Source organism: Poecilia reticulata, chromosome 22 (assembly GCF_904066995.2).
Source record: "Poecilia reticulata chromosome 22, P_reticulata-male-v2, whole genome shotgun sequence".
Classification (NCBI taxonomy): Eukaryota; Metazoa; Chordata; class Actinopteri; order Cyprinodontiformes; family Poeciliidae; genus Poecilia; species Poecilia reticulata.
In genome coordinates, this window is record NC_088851.1 from 20,447,565 (window position 1) to 20,468,003 (window position 20,439).

Here is a 20,439-nt window from a genome sequence, read left to right on the forward strand (position 1 = left end):
TGCAGATGGCTGCAGATCAAAAACTTTAATTAACAAAAGGCCGTCACATTTCTCCACTGCGACCCTGTTAGGGGGGTGCCCACAAAATTAGATTAGGAACATGGAGACCCTCTTTTATGAGATCTTTTCTTCGGTGTTTGGACAAAGTGGACAAAGGAAGGAAATCTGTGGTTTGATCCAGTAAGTCTGGACGCCTCTGAGGGAGGAGAGAAAGGAGGAGACTGGAGGTCTGCGCCGAATCTGACGTCAGGATCATTCAGCAAAGATAAGCCGTGGGGCTCAACATTAACTACAGAGTCCATCCTTTCCAGGGAGGTGCTGGATATCAGAGGGGTTCTGGCGCAAAGTCTGGCGCAGATCCGACACTATGAGGGCAGCAGATCAGAGCCGCGGTCTTCAGCCTCTCCACTGAACCGTCAAAAAGAGAAAATGGGAAGTGCGAGTGAAGACCTGCTCGTCACACTCCAGATCTTGCCCGGCTTCTTCTCCAACTGTCTCTTTCTGGCTCTGTACGACTCCGTGGTGCTGGTGAAGCGCGTCGTGGCGCTACTGAGCCGGTCGCGCTCCGCCGGCTGCGGAGAGTGGCGCCGCATGCTGACATCCGAGGGGCTGCGCTCCATCTGGAACGGCTTCCTGCTGGACGCCTACAAACAGGTAAGACTCCTGACCCGAGTCCGGACCGGACCGGACCGGACCGGACCGCTCTCTGTGGTGCTGCACTCCGCTCGTTGTTTCAGCCTTCAGGTTTGGGGTAGCGACACAGCGCCGCGTAAATTTCAGTTATTGCACAAAGTGTAAAGTTTTTTGTTTTTTTTTAGAATTAATATTATGAGTCATCCTGATAAGATGATCCGATATTTTTTTTATTGAACGGTTAAAGATTTTGTTTCACTATGCTGATTTTAATCTGCGTTTTCCAGTGCAGTCACATGGAACATCGTTTCCTCACCAAGAGCCTTAGTAGTTTTGTATTCTGATAAAATCTACAAATTTGAATTTTATGTGGTAAAAAGTTCATCTTAATCTCTTCCTCATGTTGTAGACCTTCTGCTAATTAACCTAATTATTTGTGATATGTCTGTGTAATTATTGCTTCCTGCTTTTTGTACTCTGCATTCTAAAGAAACTAAAGACAAACAATTCAGCATTAGTTTTATTATTTTATTATCTAAAAAATGCATTGCAATGAGGCTCGTTTGTAAGATTAAAAGTGAAATGAAGCCCACATTTCTCTACTAGTTATGTTTTTATTGGGCTGACGCAATATTCTAATCTTAATGTTACCATTTGTTTTATCAGAAGTCATAATTATCATGGATAAACATGGCTTGAAAACATTAGTCAGTATGTTGTTAATCTAGTGATTATAGATTAACAACATACTGACTAACGTATGTTAGCCAGTAAGTGTTTCACTTAGTGAATTGAGGTACTAGTAAATGAACTTTTAAATATTCAAATTTATTAAATATGACTGCATCAGATATGGGTATCAGGCACAGTTAAAGTTCACTCAACTGCTCAGATATAATAGTAATATGCTGGACATGAATGTCTGGTGCTTTAAGTATAGTATCTTCCTAAATTTTGGGTCCTAGCGGTCCTTTGCAGCTGGGCGATTACACACACTGATGACTGTGATACTGTGCAGCTCTCATCCTAATTATCTCCCTGTAGCTCAATGAGTGTTTTGGGTCTTTGTTCTGCGCAACGATAAAATTTCACTCCTACATCCAATTTTGCAGTCTCTAACTTCATCCATGTTCCTGCCAATGCCTGTCCTCAGCATCCAAACAGCATGATGCTGCCACCACCATGTTTCATCCTGGAGATTTCTGCCAGACAGCATTTTGCATGTTGGCCAGGTAGTTCAGTTTTCATCTCCGCTGACCAGACCACGTTCTTGCACATATTTGTGGCGTTCCACATGGCATGTGGCGAACTGCAAACAAGCCATCTTATACCACTCTTGAAGGAATGGCTTGGCATGACTCAAAGCTATGACAGATGCTCAAAGCTTGATGTATTTTATTACCTAAACCTCCTTTAATCTTCTTCACGTCTTTATTTTGACATATCTGACGTGTTCCTTTATTTTTATGGCATTGTTCTCTGGCAAACTTCACAAAACAGCTGGATTTTAACTGAGATGAAATTACATACAGGTGGACTCTATTTTCTAATTAGACTAGGGAATTATTTGCGGTGGATTTTATGTTGGGGCACCGTATACAAGTCCATGTCAAACTTTTAAGATGTTGAATTAAAAGTTATGAATCCAATTATGTGCTACCTTTGTGCTGATCTAGCACATGCATTTCTATGAAAATCCACTAAAATTTGTGATTGTGGCATGACAAAGTATTGAAAACGGACTGTATATGCAACATTTTTTCTTAACCAAGAACAGATTCATACCCATAATACAAAAAGAAAGCATTTATCACATATAAACGACGATCCATTTCTGTGTCCAGTCCAGTTCATTCCACTCTGTTTGAACTGAACTTTAGCCTGAACATGGTGTTCTATGGAATGAGAACATTGAGAATCTTTTGAGCCTGTAATGTTAGGAGCAACCTGGCTTGGATGTTAATAAACACTTTTTGCAAGGAACTGTAATATGGGTATTTCAATCAGTTTCTCAACTTTGAAACACTCACAACAAGGTCTGTTAATCACATGTTGTGTGATTAACAGACCAAACAACATGTCACTACTCTGTAAGCATCAGTATTGTTTGTCATAATGACAGATTAAGTTTGAACTCTTAATCATTGCCATGAATCCAAATATTCTCAAGCAGGATACATCTTAAAACTTACCCTTAGCATATTTTAAAGGTGTTAGGTTTTTTATTTGTATGAAGCCCTTTCCAGTTAATCCACTAACACCATAAAGCCCATTTAACCTTTTAGCACTTCCAGATCATGGAATGCCACATCTGGAATTATATTGTAAACACAAGTGCTGAACCTTTTTTTTTATTTATTTAAAGCAGCCAACTTTAACACATCCTTCTCTGTGGACCAAAACAGTCACGAAAAACATTCCTTAAAGAATTTTAGTTTAATCTGAGCTCTCTGCAAAAACACAAAATCTTACCAAGTATTTTTGGTCTAGTCTCCAGTGCAAATATCATAGCACATTGAAATAAGTCTAAATTACAAATACATTTTCAGTAAGATATAAGCCTGCTTTAGACAATAACTGGACAATAATTGGTTAATACTGATAAAAGTACTACTTCCGCTGGCAGGGTATTTTACTTATGGGAAAAATAATCTGACAGTGGAACTAGTACTTAGCAGATAATTATTATTTTTTCTATGAACATCTAGCCATGGCACAATGAAGCCCGGCACCTTTTTGGCAGTGGAAACCGCTATACAAACACAGTCCATGTGCTTTTTCTGCCTCAGTGGAGGATCTCACATCTGGATACATCAAATCAACGTCATAGTTTCCACTGGTCTAATTTCCATCCCTTCTGATTGCAGCAGTTTTTTCTCATCTCAGCTTCCATACATTGTGGTTTCTTTGTACAGATTTTCCCACGAAGGTCTGTTTAAGCCATTCTCAAATAAATTCCTTTCCGGAATTGACTGACTTTTTTATTGAATGTTAAATACCTTCATAAAACCTACAGGAGTACAGTCCGTCTGTCCATCCAACCACTCATTCTCTTCCTCTAAATAAAGATCAGATCATAGCCGTAATAGGCCCAGCAGGTAAACCCAGCTCATTGGGGTGGATCCCAATGAATCCTGATGTCACAAAGAGTTATAGTTCCTCAAATAAGTGCTGGCTCGACCCACCCAGTGGGACATACTTGCACCACCTCTGCTAACACCTTTGGAGGAGCTTCTAATTTCAGCTCTAAAGCAGGAATGTTCAACTTGAGTCGTCAAAGCTCCTTGTCCAACATGCTTTAGATCATTGCCTGTACCAACACAGGTGTTGGGAATGGCCAAATTATTTCTTCAGCATTTCATCAAGTTCTGCAGAGGCCTGTTATTGAACCATTTTAGATGTGATGAACTAAATGTCTAAAACATAACCAACACTGGCAATGGTGGCCTGAAACAAGACATTGTTGTTGTAAGGCAAAGCCCAGTCACCCTTCAGAGGAACATCATTTTATCTTCCTGTATCCGGGATCTTGTTCCTATTGTCATGATCCACATCTCATAACAATAGCTAATTGCACTATTAATTCCACTGATTCATATTTTAGTTCAGCTTCTTCTCAACTAAAGACCAAGCCAATTAACCCATTAAGGTAGATTAGCCCTTGATCCCTTAATCCATGGCTGGCTTCTTCCTGGCATCATTTAGGAACAAGACACTGAAATTCACTTGATGCAGAGAACAACTCTGACCTGCAGGCAGTTCCTTTTTCCATTTTCCATGTGTTTGTCTATGATTCTGACTTAAAATGCTCAGGCTTTACAGATGTCATGTGTGTCAACGTATTGGCGTGAAAATACATACTGTGTCGACAAATAAACGGTTAATATATAGAAAGTTAACCACCCAATCACAGAACATCGTGGAGCTCTATTAATTGTTGAGAGAAAGAAACTCCAACCCGCGACACAGGTAAGACCTAAACAGTGTTCAAAGCACTGCAGTGAAATTGTGTAAGTGTAATACAGACCTATGATCACACAGAATATGAGTGAATCAGAGATTGTTGTCTATAAGAAATAAATGTTAGCATTTGTACCTCCTCAGGTGAAACTTGGCTGTGAGGCACCAAACTCCAAGGTGGTGAAGGTTCCCGATGGACCTCGGTGGAGCAGCACTGTTGTCCCATGTGGGTCAAGGATCCAGACTGGAGGTGAATGTCGCCTTCTGGATTTTGAGTCAACAGATCGCCCTCTGGTGGTGAACTTTGGCTCGGCCACCTGACCCCCATTCATCAGCCACTTGCCTGCCTTCCGGCAGCTCGTGGAGGACTTCAGCGACGTGGCTGATTTCCTGTTGGTCTATATTGATGAGGCCCATCCTTCCGATGGCTGGGTGGCCCCTCCCATGGGGCAATGTTCTTTCAGTTTCCGGAAACACCAGAACCTTGAGGAGAGAATGGGAGCTGCACGCCAACTCATCGATCACTTTTCCCTACCGCCACAGTGCCAGCTAGTGGCCGACTGCATGGATAACAATGCCAACGTAGCTTACGGGGTGGCAAATGAACGGGTCTGCATAGTGCACCAAAGGAAGATCGCCTACCTGGGAGGAAAGGGACCATTTTTCTACAACCTGAAGGATGTGAGGCAGTGGCTGGAACAGAGTTACGGCAGACGGTAGGAGTTATGAATGACATGACAGAGGACACATGAACACAGAGCCTCATGGCTTTGTATAAGGTAAAACTGAAAAAGGTTTGTTATAAAGATGTCAGCCATTGGGCTCTAAACAACTATTTTCTGGAACTGCAGAGCACTTTTTTGTTTTCATACACACCAAGTGTGTTTTGTCCGCGTTTGTACCGATTTGCTGCTGAAAAACATGTTCTGAAGAAGAAAAACACAAATTTCCGAATTTGAAAATATTTAAAAAAAGATTTTGTGATTATTTTTAGAAGGATTGTATATTTTTTACATCTTTATTAGATGTTTTTTGCACTATTCCAACAAGTTAACTTTTATCTGCACCTTTACCTTCTTGGTTTTCCATGCAGCACATGCTACAGCATTGTTCTCATTCATGTTTTGATATGAAACCAAAATAGATTTAATGTGGTAGAAATTTGACTCAGTGTGGCTTTTACTTTTCATTCCATTGTTATTTTAAATGGAGTTTCTTCTTACAGTAACTGCATGCAGAGGACATTATTCCATTGGTTAAAAAATAATCTATTTTAGGGCCACAGGTCTTCATGGTTTGTCTGTATCTTATTTCCCAGTTCCACTACTTTAATACCAACTCAGGGATTCAGGGTAGCAATTATGTGCTTTCTGGTTTCAGTCTATGCTTGCTGAACTAAAACATAAAGCCCAGCTTTAATCTTATCTGGCAATTAAAACTTTCCTCCAGCTGACATGAAGCTTTGCCGTGTTCACTAACATTTAGAAAAACTTCTATCTGCCTCGCTGTTTTGGAGAGAGATTTTGTGATTTTTAAACTTCCTGTTTCCACAGGTTGAATTATGCAGAAAGTTCAGGCTTTTGAAATACCTCAATGCTGATCATTACATTTGGACTAGAATAGATTATGAGGATCACCTTAAAAAAAGCTGCTTGTAATTGGCATTATTTAGGCATGACAAAAGCTTTTGGTACGTTTACTCATCAGTTATAGGTTGTCCCACATTTTTATTTGATAAAAGGGACTCTTTTTAAATTATTTGTCTTTTGAATTATTGCTGGGGGTTTGGAAAGAGATTTGGTTGAATTTTGGAATAACAGCATTACATTAAGGTAGATCTGACTTACCGCTTTGTAACATTTCAACAGTGGATGAAGACACTGCTGCGACACACAAATCTGTCTAAAAGTAGGTGATCTTTACAGGGTATTGGTGAAGTCAGGCAAGCATGAAGAAGTCAGTGTGCTCCCCGTTAGAGAAGAATGGATCACAGTAAGTCATGGAGGGTTTTGAGCATGCATGAAAGTCAGAATAGAATAAAAACAGCTTTTATTGTCCAGTAAAGGGGAAATTAGGAAGAAAACAGCAGCAACAGATATAAAGATTTACTCAAAAAGTGAACAGAAGCAGGTTTTTCAGTTTATTAACATGGTGGGAAATTTGCTGCTTGTATTTTCTGCCAAGTAAAACCCAAAAAAAATGCCATTGGTATTTAGATGATGGACATCAAATATAAAGTTTAACATAAGTTCTTTAGAATAACTTCAAAAGATTATATATATATATATATATATATATATATATATATATATATATATATATATATATGTTATTTCAGTGCTGAACATTTATGATGATAAATTGAGTTGTCCCAGATCTACTTCCTTCCCCCTACTCCTGTTTTCAGCCAACAATTGTCTCCAAGAATCTTTTAAGTTTCATGAGGGAATACACTGGGACTTAAGATGCTGGGGTGTTTTTTTGAGCAGTCTTTTTGCAGTTGCTGTATGGCACATATCGATTTGCTAGTGATGATAGGGACAATATATATTGTTTTGCTCTACCACCTAAATCCCCATCATTGATTGAATGAAATGGCTTTGTACTGGATGTCAGACACAGCTTTAGAAAAAACCACGTTAGCCTGGAAAGATTAAACTAAAAAGTTTACATATTTATAATTACAGTTATGTTATTTTTAAAGATACACCATTAAATTTGATCCAAAGATTATACATGTTCAACACACAGATTAGCTAAAAAGAAGTCAGAATTTTTAATGTATTTCTTTACAGGCAACATAGCTAACAACTCTTTAGTCTAAAAAACGCAGGTAATTTGATCCACTCTTTTCTGAATTTACTATTTATCTGATAAAAGTTTATGACATATGCTATTCTGTACTGGTTTCAATGCTACAATCACTATCAAAAAGTGCTGTTTTTGTGTTACAGTTCTCAGAATTAGCAAGTAAAGAAAACTGGAAATCAGTATCAGTCAGAAAAATCTGATCTGTCCAGCTTTTATTCTGATCTCAAGATCTCCAAACATTCACAACATGCAAATAAATAACTTCTGGATTGGTTCAGTATTGATAGAACTAGAGGCATGATTTACTGCGCAAATCCTTGGCATGACTGGGCATGGTTGCTGTGATGCTACAGAGTAAACAGCGCTGCAGTAGACAGAACTTAGATCAAATATCTGTTCTGTATTCTGGAACAGAAAAGCACCTGGAATTCTTGAGGAAATAAGGAAAAACATATTTTGAAGGGGAAAAAAAGAGAAAAGATGCCCAGATGCCTTTTGTTTCAGCACTTTTGCACTAAGGGGGTCACTTGATTAGTTTGAAAACCACATTAAATCTATTTTGTTTCAGAGAAAGATTTACCAAGGCATGCAAATTGTTCCCTGTTTGTTGTAGATAAACCACAGTTTATCAGAACTATCTGTTTTTACTTTTGTAAATTACACTTGTTCAGGTGTATGAGATGTGACAATCAGTTCAAGTTTAAAAAGTACATCAAACTCTACTAAACTCCTGTGTTAACAGCTCACTTTAAGCAATATATATATATGCATATATATGTTACATTTTGCTTCAGGGTCAGACATGCTGCCAAATAACTATAACAAGAAAATGTTTTTGCACTAACGTGACTACCACTACAAGAAAATTGACTCATTAACTGGTGCAAACCTTTGTGAATTGGCCTGCAAGATTACAGGTAGAGATATATATTGACGCAACTCATGCTACCTTCATAGAACATTTTAATGTTTTGCAGGATATCTTAAAGATGACTGGATTGCTGCAGATGTTTTAGTCAGGCGAGGGTGATTTGTATTCCAGCGACAGAAACTTGCTTCCTGAGTTAGGTTGAACAAGTTTAATCTAGGATGCAATAAAAGCCAGCAAGCTTCCAGGTTCAGAATTCCCTTTATTCAGCTTCTAATGCAGAATTCATACCTGTACATACAGACATTTTTTTATGTATTCTCTACATGTTAGGATGGACAGATAGATGGCAGAAAATAAATGAAGGAATATGAAACATAGCCAGGCAGAATTTTTTTCTCCGGACAGATGATTTGTCCTGCCCACAGTGATAAAGGTGTGCAAATGAAAACCTTTGACGAAAGAGTCAGTGGCTCAGTCTCTGGTTGGATAACAGACAACACTTTGTCATCATGGCGCAGGTTCATTGCATCTGTTTTCATTTTCAAGTTCTGTCTCGTGTTACGGTCTCATGCAGACAGCTCTGGTTTCCATCTCGGTTTAAGTGTAACACTTATTTTTATATGTAAAATGGGGGGAAAGACCAGTGGTGAAAAATAAAGTTTAATGTTTGATTTGAAAATGTTTGATGTGTCATCTTTGAGCTATTCTGTTGGTTAATCTCAAACCATTACTAAGACATGCAACAATAAACATGTTGTCCTCCCAACACCATTAAGAAACTGATGTTTGGAACTTTGTTTTCAGTTATGTCATCTAAATAGCTGTTTTCAATACAGCTTTTTCCACTTTGCAATCTTCCCAAACCATAAAGTTAGAACTTTTGAGGAGTTTCAAATGTTACTTTCTCCCATTTATCCTTTAGACATGTTTTAGTTTCATCATGCCATTTGGGGTTTCTAAATTCTCCAACGTTCTCTGCTAGGGAAAGGTCAGTACGGCAGGCATTTCCTCTTCTTTCTCAAGCATGCCTTTTAGAATGGGAGCAGAAAATGGTTTTCCAATGCATCCAAGATCCTGGAAGAGGTCTGGTCTTTCAGACAGCAGCATGTGTTACATTTCTGCATTAATGCTGCCTTTAAAGAAATGGAAATGAGCTTAGCCAAGGACACTGATGTAACCCCAAGCGGTTGCTGAGCCTGAACTTTGTGACTGGTTGAAAACAGGCTGGCCTGGATGCCATCGTTCCTCGTTGCTTCATTTCTTCCAGCAAAGACGTAGAATACTCCTCTGTTTGACTACACTGTGTGATGATCCAATCCAGATGCCGTCGATGCCCAGAGAAGTGGACCTTGCTTCTATTTCCTCATAAAAAGTTTTACGATGAAATGACAAGTTTGGTTTGCATTATTATTTGTTTGTGCAGTCAACTGTGCAGCAGCCTAGGACTGTTTTACAATGAAATTGTCTAAATGAAACTGACTTTCAGCTACCAGCTGTCTGTTTGTTGACAAGCTTTATAAGACTGGACAGATTGATCAGTGGACCACTTTCTGAAGAGAGCGACATCATGTGCAAAGGGTCAATTGAATAGATTAACAAAGTATTCTGAAATAATTCTCTTGTCCATTCTAGTTCTAAGAGCCGTTGACAAAAGTCGGTGCCATCAAAGGAGTCAGAGGTTGCAACTGTGTTTTGCAAAAAAAATCTATTACATATTAGTCAGATATTAATTCACAGTTTATGCAAATCCTGTCAGTGTGTTATTTAGAATGTCTTGAAACATGTGATGCAAGAATGGATGGATATGTGTAAATGAATTTAGCAAGACACAACATGACAATCTAGAGCCAATAAATATTTAAGTAAGTTTAAAAATCACTCACTGATTTGTTTTTTCTGTTTTGCAATTTCTTCTTCTTTGCAAATGATAGCAACATGACTTTTCATAAAGTATTTAACTTCCTAAGAGGGTTAGGGGCTGGCTTCAAAAATTATTTTCCGGTGGATCCCGGTTTCTTGTTCAGCCGAACTTTTGTTCTGATTTATTAACCAGTTAGTCTAAGACAAGCAAAATAGATGAAGGACAATAAAATGTGGATGGGTATACATTTGGAAAGCCACCCTTCCTGCTCCACTCACCACTATTGTTCTCCCATATTACTCCAAGCTTCTAATTTTCCATTATCTCGCCCTTCTGCTCCCCAAAGCTGTCATCCGATATTTGTGACAACGAATCCAGGTCACTACAGCCTTCCCTGGACAGTGTTTGAAAAAGAAGCTTTTGTTGCAGATTCTGGGCAATCACACCCAGAGTTTAAAAGGAAACCGGCTGTCTCCTTACCCTTGAGAAGCACACAGAGTCCAGCCAGACTCCAAGTAATGTTGGAAGAGTGACAACAAAAAGAAGCATTGCAAGAAAGGACACAAATTAGCAACACAATGTCAGCGGAGGGAGAAAAACATGCAAAACAGATTTCATCCATTATGGTTTTATATAAATATCTGCGCATTTGTACTAAATAATTTAAATATTTACACTAATGTTTGGGTAGATTCGAGTTGTGGGCTATAAAACATGTTCACTACATTTAATACGCAAAATTATTCTCAGATATTGAGATGAGATTTCACCAGATCAGTTATGTCTGTTTTGAGCTCATTAAGGGATGTGGCGTTTTGTGGCCATGTCATCATTATGTAAATGAGCTGCTGCTGGGGACACCTCCTAACTCAGTGTTTACACTCGCACCTCACACACATGAAAATGGCTACCAACAGATGCACAGTGGCACAACCAAACATCCTTGACCCAGAAGTAGAAGAAGTGGAGCCTCCTGAACAACCATCAAGCCAATCACTAAAGGATTAACGACTGGTAACAATAAGATAACATTTTATATCTCTATTTGATGCCTTTGACAAAACATACTTTATATCAATATCTAAATATCCACAATGTTACATTATGAGACTGATGGGTGTTACGTTGATCAAATACACAGACGTTCTTTTCACTATGTATCTCCTGTCTTACACTTAATTATGCCTTTTATTTTCATTGTTATTCTAATTAATAACAATGAAAATAAACTTTAAAAACTCTCCCTCATGAAATAATCCTGTATGTCGAAAGTATCATCTACCATTTTAATCAGTTGTCTACAGAGCAAAAATATAATTGTTTGCAAAGAACCTATTTTTTTTATTACATTTTATTTCCTGTAACCTGAAAAAAAGTACTTTCTACAAGAGGTTCGTCAAAGAAACATGCACCCAGTTTGAAAAAAACAGAAAATAAAATTTTTTGTTACTCTTGTTACTCTTGCTATAAATCCAATAATATAGCATAAACGTGTACTTTGGGGCCCTGCTAATATGCTTCATTTTCTACATTTTGTTTAGCTTCCTAATTAATTTTTTATTATTGGCTATTAATATTACTTTTCTAACTTGCACACATTCTAATTAATCAGTTTCACTCAGTGTTCTTTTTGAAGCTATTAAAAAGACAATTTATCGAAAACGTGTCATTTGTAAAAGTAGTGTGCAGGTTTTTTAATGAACTAGTTGACAATGAGTATTTCGTCTCATCCCTTCACGTTGGAGTTTTAGGGAGGTTTAGAAAGCGACTACATTGTTCTATTAACATCTTACTGCTTTCATTTTGTACCTATAAACATATCTACATTTGATCACATGTGAACTTCAGATGTTTTTTCTACAAAGGATGTCAAAATATTTTACTCTGTTTTGCCATAAACAGTGGGAGGAAAGCTGATAACTGAAGAAGCACTTGTAAAAGCTCACATTTTTGATGAAGAAGCTAATCTTTTTTGCCTGAATCATAAATCACTATTTGGAAATCAGTGGGTCAGTCGCTGGAAACTGATCCGAAATGGGATACAGAACAACTGTCTGCCTTTCGTGTTAACAAGAAACAGCCACAACAATGAAAACAGCAAATCTTCTACAAAAACATGTCTGGATATAATAACAATAAAAAAAGCTGATTACAAGACATTCATCTCCCCACTGCAAAAACAATGGACCCAACAGTTTCCAAAAAGTAGGACACAGATGCAAACAATCAAAGTCTCCACACGCAAATATGCAGAACATTAACATGATTTCTGCTTACTGTTCTCAGCTGAAGCTCTTAGCATGGCTTTGTCTAGTAACATCCTGTTATCTTTATTATTATGTTTATGAGGTCTAAACTCAATACGAGTTTAGACCTCTTAAACCTGTCTTGTGACCTCTTAAATTTGTAGCCCTGGAACTTAACAGCCTTTAAGGAGCCTTTCTGAGAACAATCCGCTGTCTGAGTTTTAACATTGTAATCATTGGGAGTTAGTTTATGCCAATGACAAAGCCTGTGTTTTACTTTTCTCTTCAGACATGTGTGGCTGTAGAAATGAACTACTGAACTACTTAGAAATTACCAGTACTTGATTAAACAAAGAAGAATTTCAGAAAATATTACTTTTAAGCTCTGTTAGGAGAAGCAGAATAAATTTAAATAGGTTTTATTTGCTCTGGAAAGATAAATAGACAAAAAACACAACAGAAAATTATACCATTTTGTTTACTGAGGAAAGTATAACTATTCAAATATAATGCCTTCCAGACGTTTTGATTTATCTGGGACTGTGGAAAGTGAATAATGCTATATTGCAATAAATATATAGCTTATGAAATACTTATTTAAATGCATTATTCATTTTTTTAAAAACTGGGAATAAATACATACATAATTTACTAAATGTTCATTTAATCATAAATGCCAGGAATGTCTTGATTTCATTTGAAGAACTCGATATAATTATGTAATGGTTTAATTGACTGTTTCATATTCCTGCGCTGAAGCTTATCAAGAATTGATTTAAAGTGTCAACTTCACCAATCAAACTCAGTGAGCAGGATTAGAGTAGTTTCTATAGGGACTGTTACTGTTTCGAACAGCAAGTCAGGAGAAGTTCCTCAGCATCTCATCCATTGATTAAAATTGCTTGTTCCAGTATATATTTAATATTCCCTTTAGTTTATCCATTTCTGGATTTGTGTCATTATCTCTGCAAAAAGATGTTTGTGTGATTACCTTGAGAAAAATGGTGGTGGGCATATCCACAGCTTTCACCTCCAGACCTGAGCAGAGCATACAGTCAGATGGCCTAAACTTACCTACTCAAACATTTTTATTAGGATGTTAATCTACCTACAGAAGGACTTATAGATCTTAAACGTTTTGTCATATTACAAGCCCAAATCTATTAGATCTATTTAAGTGATAAATCACCACATAACAGCAAATAATTGTAAAGTGAAACCAAAATTATAGCTGGTTTCCAACAATCTCTTTTAAAACGTGTGGTGTGTGTGCATTATGTATTTTTTCACCTGTGTAATTTAATCTCAGTATGCATATATGTGTTCTGTGGAGGCCTTATCTACTGCATTGATTAAATATGAAGCAGTATTAAGCAGGTATGATTACAAATCAATACACCAAGATGTTAACGTGTCATGGAACACTATTCAATTCATCATCTGAAATTAAAAACTGCAAACATGCCAAAACACGACACTCCACCTAAACTAACAAACCAAAAAGGAAAACCATTAATCAGAAAAGCAGACAAGTGGCTCATGGCAACATTTTGCAGCAATTCACAGGTCAGATGAGAGAATCTGTCAATTGGAGAACTATTAGTTGTGGGCACCACAAATCTCATATCTTATGGGAGATTTGCAAGAAGAAAGCCATTGTTTAAAAAAAAAGCAATCAGAAGTCCCATTTAAGCCACAAATTACACACGGTGCAAATCAAAAGTGGAACATGCATCTTCTGTAGAAAAGTAACACCCGGAACAAGCCATCCTCACAAGTGTACACGATGATGGCAGCATCACCCAGCGCAGGCGCTTTTCTTTCCAGCAGGGAGAGGGAACAGCAAATCTACTCTGCACAAATGGTGTCCATCCACTTCGACTGAGCTCCAGCTATTTTGTTCTCAATAATGTGCAAAACCAGTTGAGACATATCCAAAAGACACAAGGCTGTTAGTTTAGCAAAAGATGGTATTTCAAAAGTATTGACGTTTTAGAGCTTTCTCTGCCAAGAATGTTGAAAACTGAGTCTGTTTACTTTCATGAACAGCTATGCTCTACTTTGTGTTGGTCTGTTACATAAGATTCCAAATGAAGACTTACAAAATGGGACAAAGTTCAAAGGATATTAATACTTTACCTGTAGGATCCCTGTGTAGGAGTCTGATGATGAGTTTGACCAGTTCTTCCTCAAGTCTCAATACTTAGCACATGCATAACAATGTTAAATTGTATGGCTAATACCCACTAAAATGATGATGTACAACAATGACACGCTTGACTTGTAGGAATGATTTAAAGAGACACAACAAACAGCAACAAAAGCATACAAAATCCTGGACTTCATAAATGGTCAGTGGTAAAGGCCAACATTTAAAACATATGAGGCCCTTTTGGCCACAGACTTTTAAGCTGTTGATCCTAATGTTACTTTCACAAATAGTGTTAAAAAGATTCTAGTGCTAAAGAGGATAATCTTTCGAAAAGTCAATACCTTGCAACATCTGTTGATGTTGCAACAGATGTTGGTAATGTTGGTCATTACACTGGTAATGACCAACATTACCAGTGCTGGTAATGTTTGCCTGCTTGTAAACACCTGATTTAAATGAATGTGTAATTCACAATGCAGACACTTTGAAGGAATGATTTAATCATTTGAAGCAGGCATGAAGCTATGGACACCTAATACTTGTATAAACCGAATTCATGTGGAATCCTGAATCTGATAAAGGACAGCTGTAAAAAAAAAGTTTATTATTTTTCCCCTCCAAAGTTGTTGTAAGGATTTCTTGAGCAGTCTGCTGCCTTTTTAGCTAGCCAACATTTTATGTGTGAGTGGTTCCAGTCCTCAAGATCAAGAGTATTGCCAAGGACTGGACAGGTCTTTGGACTTCCTAAGAAAACATAGGACACAAATAAAGGAATGTGAAAACCGTAAACTGAAATCCAACTTGAATGGCAAATCTGTGAAAAAGAGACTTTCATGGAGTTTATTTAATTTATTCCACAACTTTACCAGTGTCAAAAAGATTTCAGGGATTTGGTATTAACAGCAAATTCTGTCAGTGGTTGGAGGTTCTGGTCCTCTTGTAGATCTTGGTGACCAACTGAGGAAATTGTTTTTCTTTTAATTCGGGGAGTTGGAGCAGAAACGTCTAAAACTTGCAAGATACTGGCTCTTGAGGAACCCACCAAAGGATGGCAGCCAGGGGTCCTCAAATCCAGGCCTAGAGGGCCAATGTCCTGCAACTTTTAGATGTGTGCTTGGTTCGACATGCTTCAGTCACCTCCTCAGTGCAGTCAAGTTCTCCAGAGTGCTGCTAGTGAGCAGCACTCTGGAGAAGCACTCATAGTCGCATCTAAAATCTGCAAGACACCGGCCCTCAAGGCCTGAATTTGAAGATCCCTGGTCTATGGCCTTCTCAAAAACACAAGATAGAAACACAGATGTTATGTCGATGAAGACATAAATTCCAACTGGAATATTAACCTGCAATAAGAAGACAAAGATGGGGATCATTTGATTTATCCCACAAACATCTTGCTGGGGCAGAATAACTGATTTGTGTTGTTAAAATAGTTCTAGTATTACAAATACAATGCCATTTTTCCATTGTTTATGCTTCAAGTGTGGTGGTCACATCATGATTTCTATCAGAGAGAACACTTCAGTGTATATGTAAGAGCAGATTAGCCTGAAATCTCAAAAGGCTTTGTGTTTTGTCTTTGCCCTCATTTGGCTTCAGAAACGTAGGGGTGAGACCACAGATGAGGGGGGAAATGTTGAAATGATGTTACAATTGGGAAAAGCATTATTACACTAATTGCTCAACTGTATTTACCCATTAATAAGAGAATAACTTCAGAAAAAAATGTTTATTTGTTATCAAATGGATGGAAAAAGAAAATAAATAAATAACAATTGTAACCCAAAATATGATTTCTAAGAAAAAAGTATCCACTTCTTTAATAGCAATGTCAGAAAATGCAAACATAAATGAGTGGTAACGTTTTTCCAAAGCAAGATGTCAACTAATGACGAAGAAGAAATGATGTCCTTTTCAACAGTGAACCCCCCCTTTATAGCTTTAATTTGAGCTGTACTGTCTTCACCACGAATCGGAGCGTATGCTCTTTCTTTCTCTCTATAAAAAAGTACAAACAAAGCAAAACAGAAATCAATGTACCCCAGGACAAGAACGCCATGGTTGAGAAGAAAGGGCACCTTGTATTTGTTGGACAACTGCAAGTAGTTAAATATTCATGCAACTTTAGAAACATCTCTGTGTAGATTTCTAGGCTAACAATACAGTTTTTTATTCTTCATGAATATCAATATGATTCTCCACAGTCTGGTTAAAGTCTTTCTCCATGTAAATTAACAGATAGATTTTTGTAATGAAATCTGTTGATAAATCATATCTTCAGTCTGTACAATAGAGGTACTAAAAATTACAACTGTCATGGTATATGTACAATTTACTACCTACAAAGTACAACAGATAGCATGTAATAAAATATGTAAACAAATTTCTCTTTTTTTTTGACACAGTTGACTGTGACAGCAGATAGAATTCACACTTTCAACATCTGGTTTATTTCTGTATACACATTGGTTAACAGTGTAGTAGTACTGCATCTGTGTTCATCCTGACACCTCCATAGAAAAAGAGAATGATAGGCAATGAACCAACACACACTTGTGCAGATAGATAAAACCACCACAGACTGTGCAGCAAGAAGAGATCTGTTTGAGGGGTTTCGAGAAGAGGGGGGAGGGGGGAGTCCTGATCTTAGATGGAGAACTGCCTTTGTGTTTTCCAAGCTGAACACTCTTTACTGGACTTTTACTGTACTGCACCTTACTGTGGAATCAGGATGGCATGCATTTTACAATCAGGCGCTTCTTACCAAGAGAACCGACAAATTCTTCCCACAAAGAGAGTCACTGTGTCTGTCAGACAATGAGAATAATTGTGGTGAATTAGATGCCAGAGCAAACAGATGGTATGAGGTCTGCCCTTGGCAATTGGCTCACTTGGATTCATATTATACACATAAAATAGTTTTCTTTTCTTACTGTTCTCTTTGAATCTTTTTTTTTCTTTTGCTTTAAGCAAAAATAAGTAAGACACCACACTTATATTATGTATAAACCATAAAAATCTGTAATATTTTGAGTACAAGTGTCCTTTGTGTGCCTGACCCCCTCTCGTTAAGCACTACTTGTTGCTTACATGCTGGAAACGTTTAAGATAATGAGCCTTTTGTAATTAACAATTTCACAAAAATTGTTTAATGCCAAGGATCACGTAGCTCTAAAAGTCACTTAGGAGAATGATGCTGTGAAATATTTGTATACCGACAATGTCTCTGACCAGATAGAAGTGTAAGGTTTCTAAAGTTGCTATTTAACCTTGCCATTAAGCCTTTTGCTTAATAGTAAGTGTGCTTTATGTTACAGTACATATCAGTTCAACTATTCAGCACAGTATAGAATTATTCAAGTCCCATGTTATACCATCATTTGTCAAAGCTCCTCACAAGGAAACTGGTAATAAAAGTTCTCTCAGTGCCTTCTCTCTTTGTTCTGTCGGGTTGACCAAAGTCTCAGTCACACATAATATTCCTTATCCTTGTTTTTCTGTCTCTTGTTGCTGCCTTTCAGGCTCTGCTGTTTGTCCTTCATGACAGCGCCATTGCTCTGCACAGCCGAGTTGGTTATGTAGTGCCGGCTCTCGTCCACCTGGTAGGAGCCTTCATCCCTGTTCCTGTACTTATACATGGCGTACAGGAGGATAAGGATACACAGCGCTGCGGCCGCCACTATTCCGATGACCATCCCGGTGGTGCTGCTAGATTCACGGACCACCTCCGAGGGCCCCGGGACTCGCCTGACGCCTGGCTCTGTGGGGAGTGCTGTGGGTATATTATGGAACATGACGGAAATTATTAATGGGCCCCTCAGCTTGCTGCTGTCTACCTCACAGGATGTGGCAATAGAAGCAACACTAGGTTGGGGCTGGGGTTTTTAGCTCGCGGTTTTTTGTTTTGCCGGAGAATTGTGGAGGGATGTGGTGGAGGCAGAGGTGCTAGTGGTGCGGCTCTGGTTGGCGGTTACTGGTATGGTGGTTGTCCTACTGCATCTGAAGATGGAAGGTTTGTTTGGTATAAAAGTCCTGGGCGCCTGTGCTTTGTAGTCACCTTGAAAGTGTGATGTAGGTCTTAACAAGGAGGAGTTCGAGTGAAAATCTTCATCATCATCAGTGGGGGCAGGTAAGACTTCAACGCTTTCCCAGAGCCATACCCCGATATCACCAAGCCATCATCATCACAATCATCGCTGCCTCGGTCCGACAAGCAAGGTACCCCCGCCTCAGTGGCCTTGGACAAGGACTCTTTGGTGGTCTCAATAATGGTGAGGAGTGGGTGGTGGGTTGAGGGAGTGGGAATGAAGGGTGCACGGGGAGCTACAAAGGGGTGCTCTAATGGATCCTCAATGACTAATTCATCTCCTGGAAGTGGAAAAAGATTTGTTTTAGAACCATACCCTGTGATTTACGAGCCAAACATAGCCAGCAAAAGCCATATATGAAAACATCTTAAAAGGCTTAAGAGCTAAAATGGGAGCCAGAAGGAAATTTTAAACTTTGATTATATTTCAGTTTATTTCAGCCACTAAACCCTGGCTTTAATTTAGCTTTTCATAATAAAATTAATCTAAAGCAATTTTTTTTTTTTTTTGGTAAAGTTAAGATACCGCCTTCATCACCTATTTTAAATACATGACAAAGCTTCAGTAGCATTGTTCCACAGGACCAGAATGGCTGCTGTGTTGCCGTGTTTTTTCTCACAAAAATTCACAATAAAAATTAAAATATAAAAGGTTTTTTTAAAGACTGTTTTCTTCATTCTTTCTTCCACTTTATTGGAAAATCCTTGTCCACCAAATTATCCTCTAGTTTGTAGAACCACCTCTCTCACAATGTTGAGGAGAGAGTTTAATCCACTGATTATCAATGTTGCCTCATTGCTGGTACGAAACACTTTAGGTCACATGGCCACACATTTGACTTTTAGGTAGTAGAGTAGTTTGAGGTCAGCTGAATTGTACAAATTTGCCCAGATTGTTTGACTTCAGAACAAACCCATGCCATTAGGGCTCCACATGCATCCTTGGCTTTTGCTCTGAGTTCTTTGTGTCAACCTGCTATGTTTAATTTTCTCCAACCCTGAATTTGCATTTGCTGCTCAAGTCCAGTCCTCAAGAGCTTCCATCCTGCAACTTTCAGATGCATCCTTCCTCCAACACACCTGAATCAAATGAATGGCACATTGCCAGACCCACTCAGAGTTGAATGACTGCTTGTGAGGGAATTCTGCCATTTGATCCAGATCTGTAGGAGTGAGGATGCATCTAATAGTTGCAGGACGGTAGCTCTCGAGGACTGGACTTCAGGACCCCTGATCTAGACTTGCTTCCCATCTCTCTGAAGGACATTAAAAAAATATTGTAGCTCAACCAGACAGCACTGCAAATTTGCAAAAGAAAAAGAAAATCATTTCTCTAAAGACAGTGCTGATGTCTTTCCTCTGGCAAAGTATACAGATTCCTGATTTCATGCAAATCCTCTGATAATAATTTAATGTTATGTGTTGCTTTGGTTGTTACAGAACTTGTTGCTACTTTCTTTTTTAAATTCTGTCAAAAGGCAAAAAGCTAAACATCATTTTACACAATAACTGTACATTTCAGGTATTAAATGTATATGCGTTGTTCACATTTACTAAGTGAATGCTCAGCCAGCTCATTCCCTAGTACTGGTCCTTGAAACATACTGCCTTGCATGTTTCAGCTTTTCCTCTGTTTTAGGACACATGGTTTAAATTGACGGGTTAAATTAGTAGCCTTCAGCAAATCTTGATATCCAGCTGCTGGGGGTCTTCTAACATGTACCTCCATCCAACACTGCAGGGCCAGGAAGAGATCCAAAGAACTGATTTCAATTATTGTGAAACCAATTGTAATATTGCTACTCAGTGGCTCCCAGTTCA

General features: G+C 38.3%; 2 protein-coding genes across 12 annotated transcripts in view; one reads left to right on the forward strand and one right to left on the reverse strand.

The window, feature by feature from the left end:
* Positions 1-100: 100 nt before the first annotated feature.
* On the forward strand, positions 101-8,954 carry dio2 (iodothyronine deiodinase 2). The gene is given in 3 exon segments (XM_008400156.3): positions 101-131; positions 134-654; positions 4,738-8,954. Coding segments are annotated over 3 exon segments (1,128 nt in total). The 3' UTR covers positions 5,314-8,954.
* A 7,291-nt stretch (positions 8,955-16,245) lies between these two features.
* nrxn3a (neurexin 3a) overlaps positions 16,246-20,439 on the reverse strand; it is a 119,963-nt gene continuing 115,769 nt past the window's right edge. For 6 of the 11 annotated variants that reach the window (XM_081603376.1, XM_017302422.2, XM_008400154.3 and 3 more), the window contains one exon: positions 16,246-18,303. In XM_081603376.1, the coding sequence (XP_081459502.1) occupies positions 17,999-18,303 (305 nt within the window). In that variant the 3' untranslated portion in view covers positions 16,246-17,998. Of the gene's footprint in view, positions 18,304-18,324; positions 18,900-20,439 lie in introns of those variants that run through there. The other 5 variants (XR_014085883.1, XR_014085882.1, XR_532656.3 and 2 more) reach the window with 2 other exon arrangements.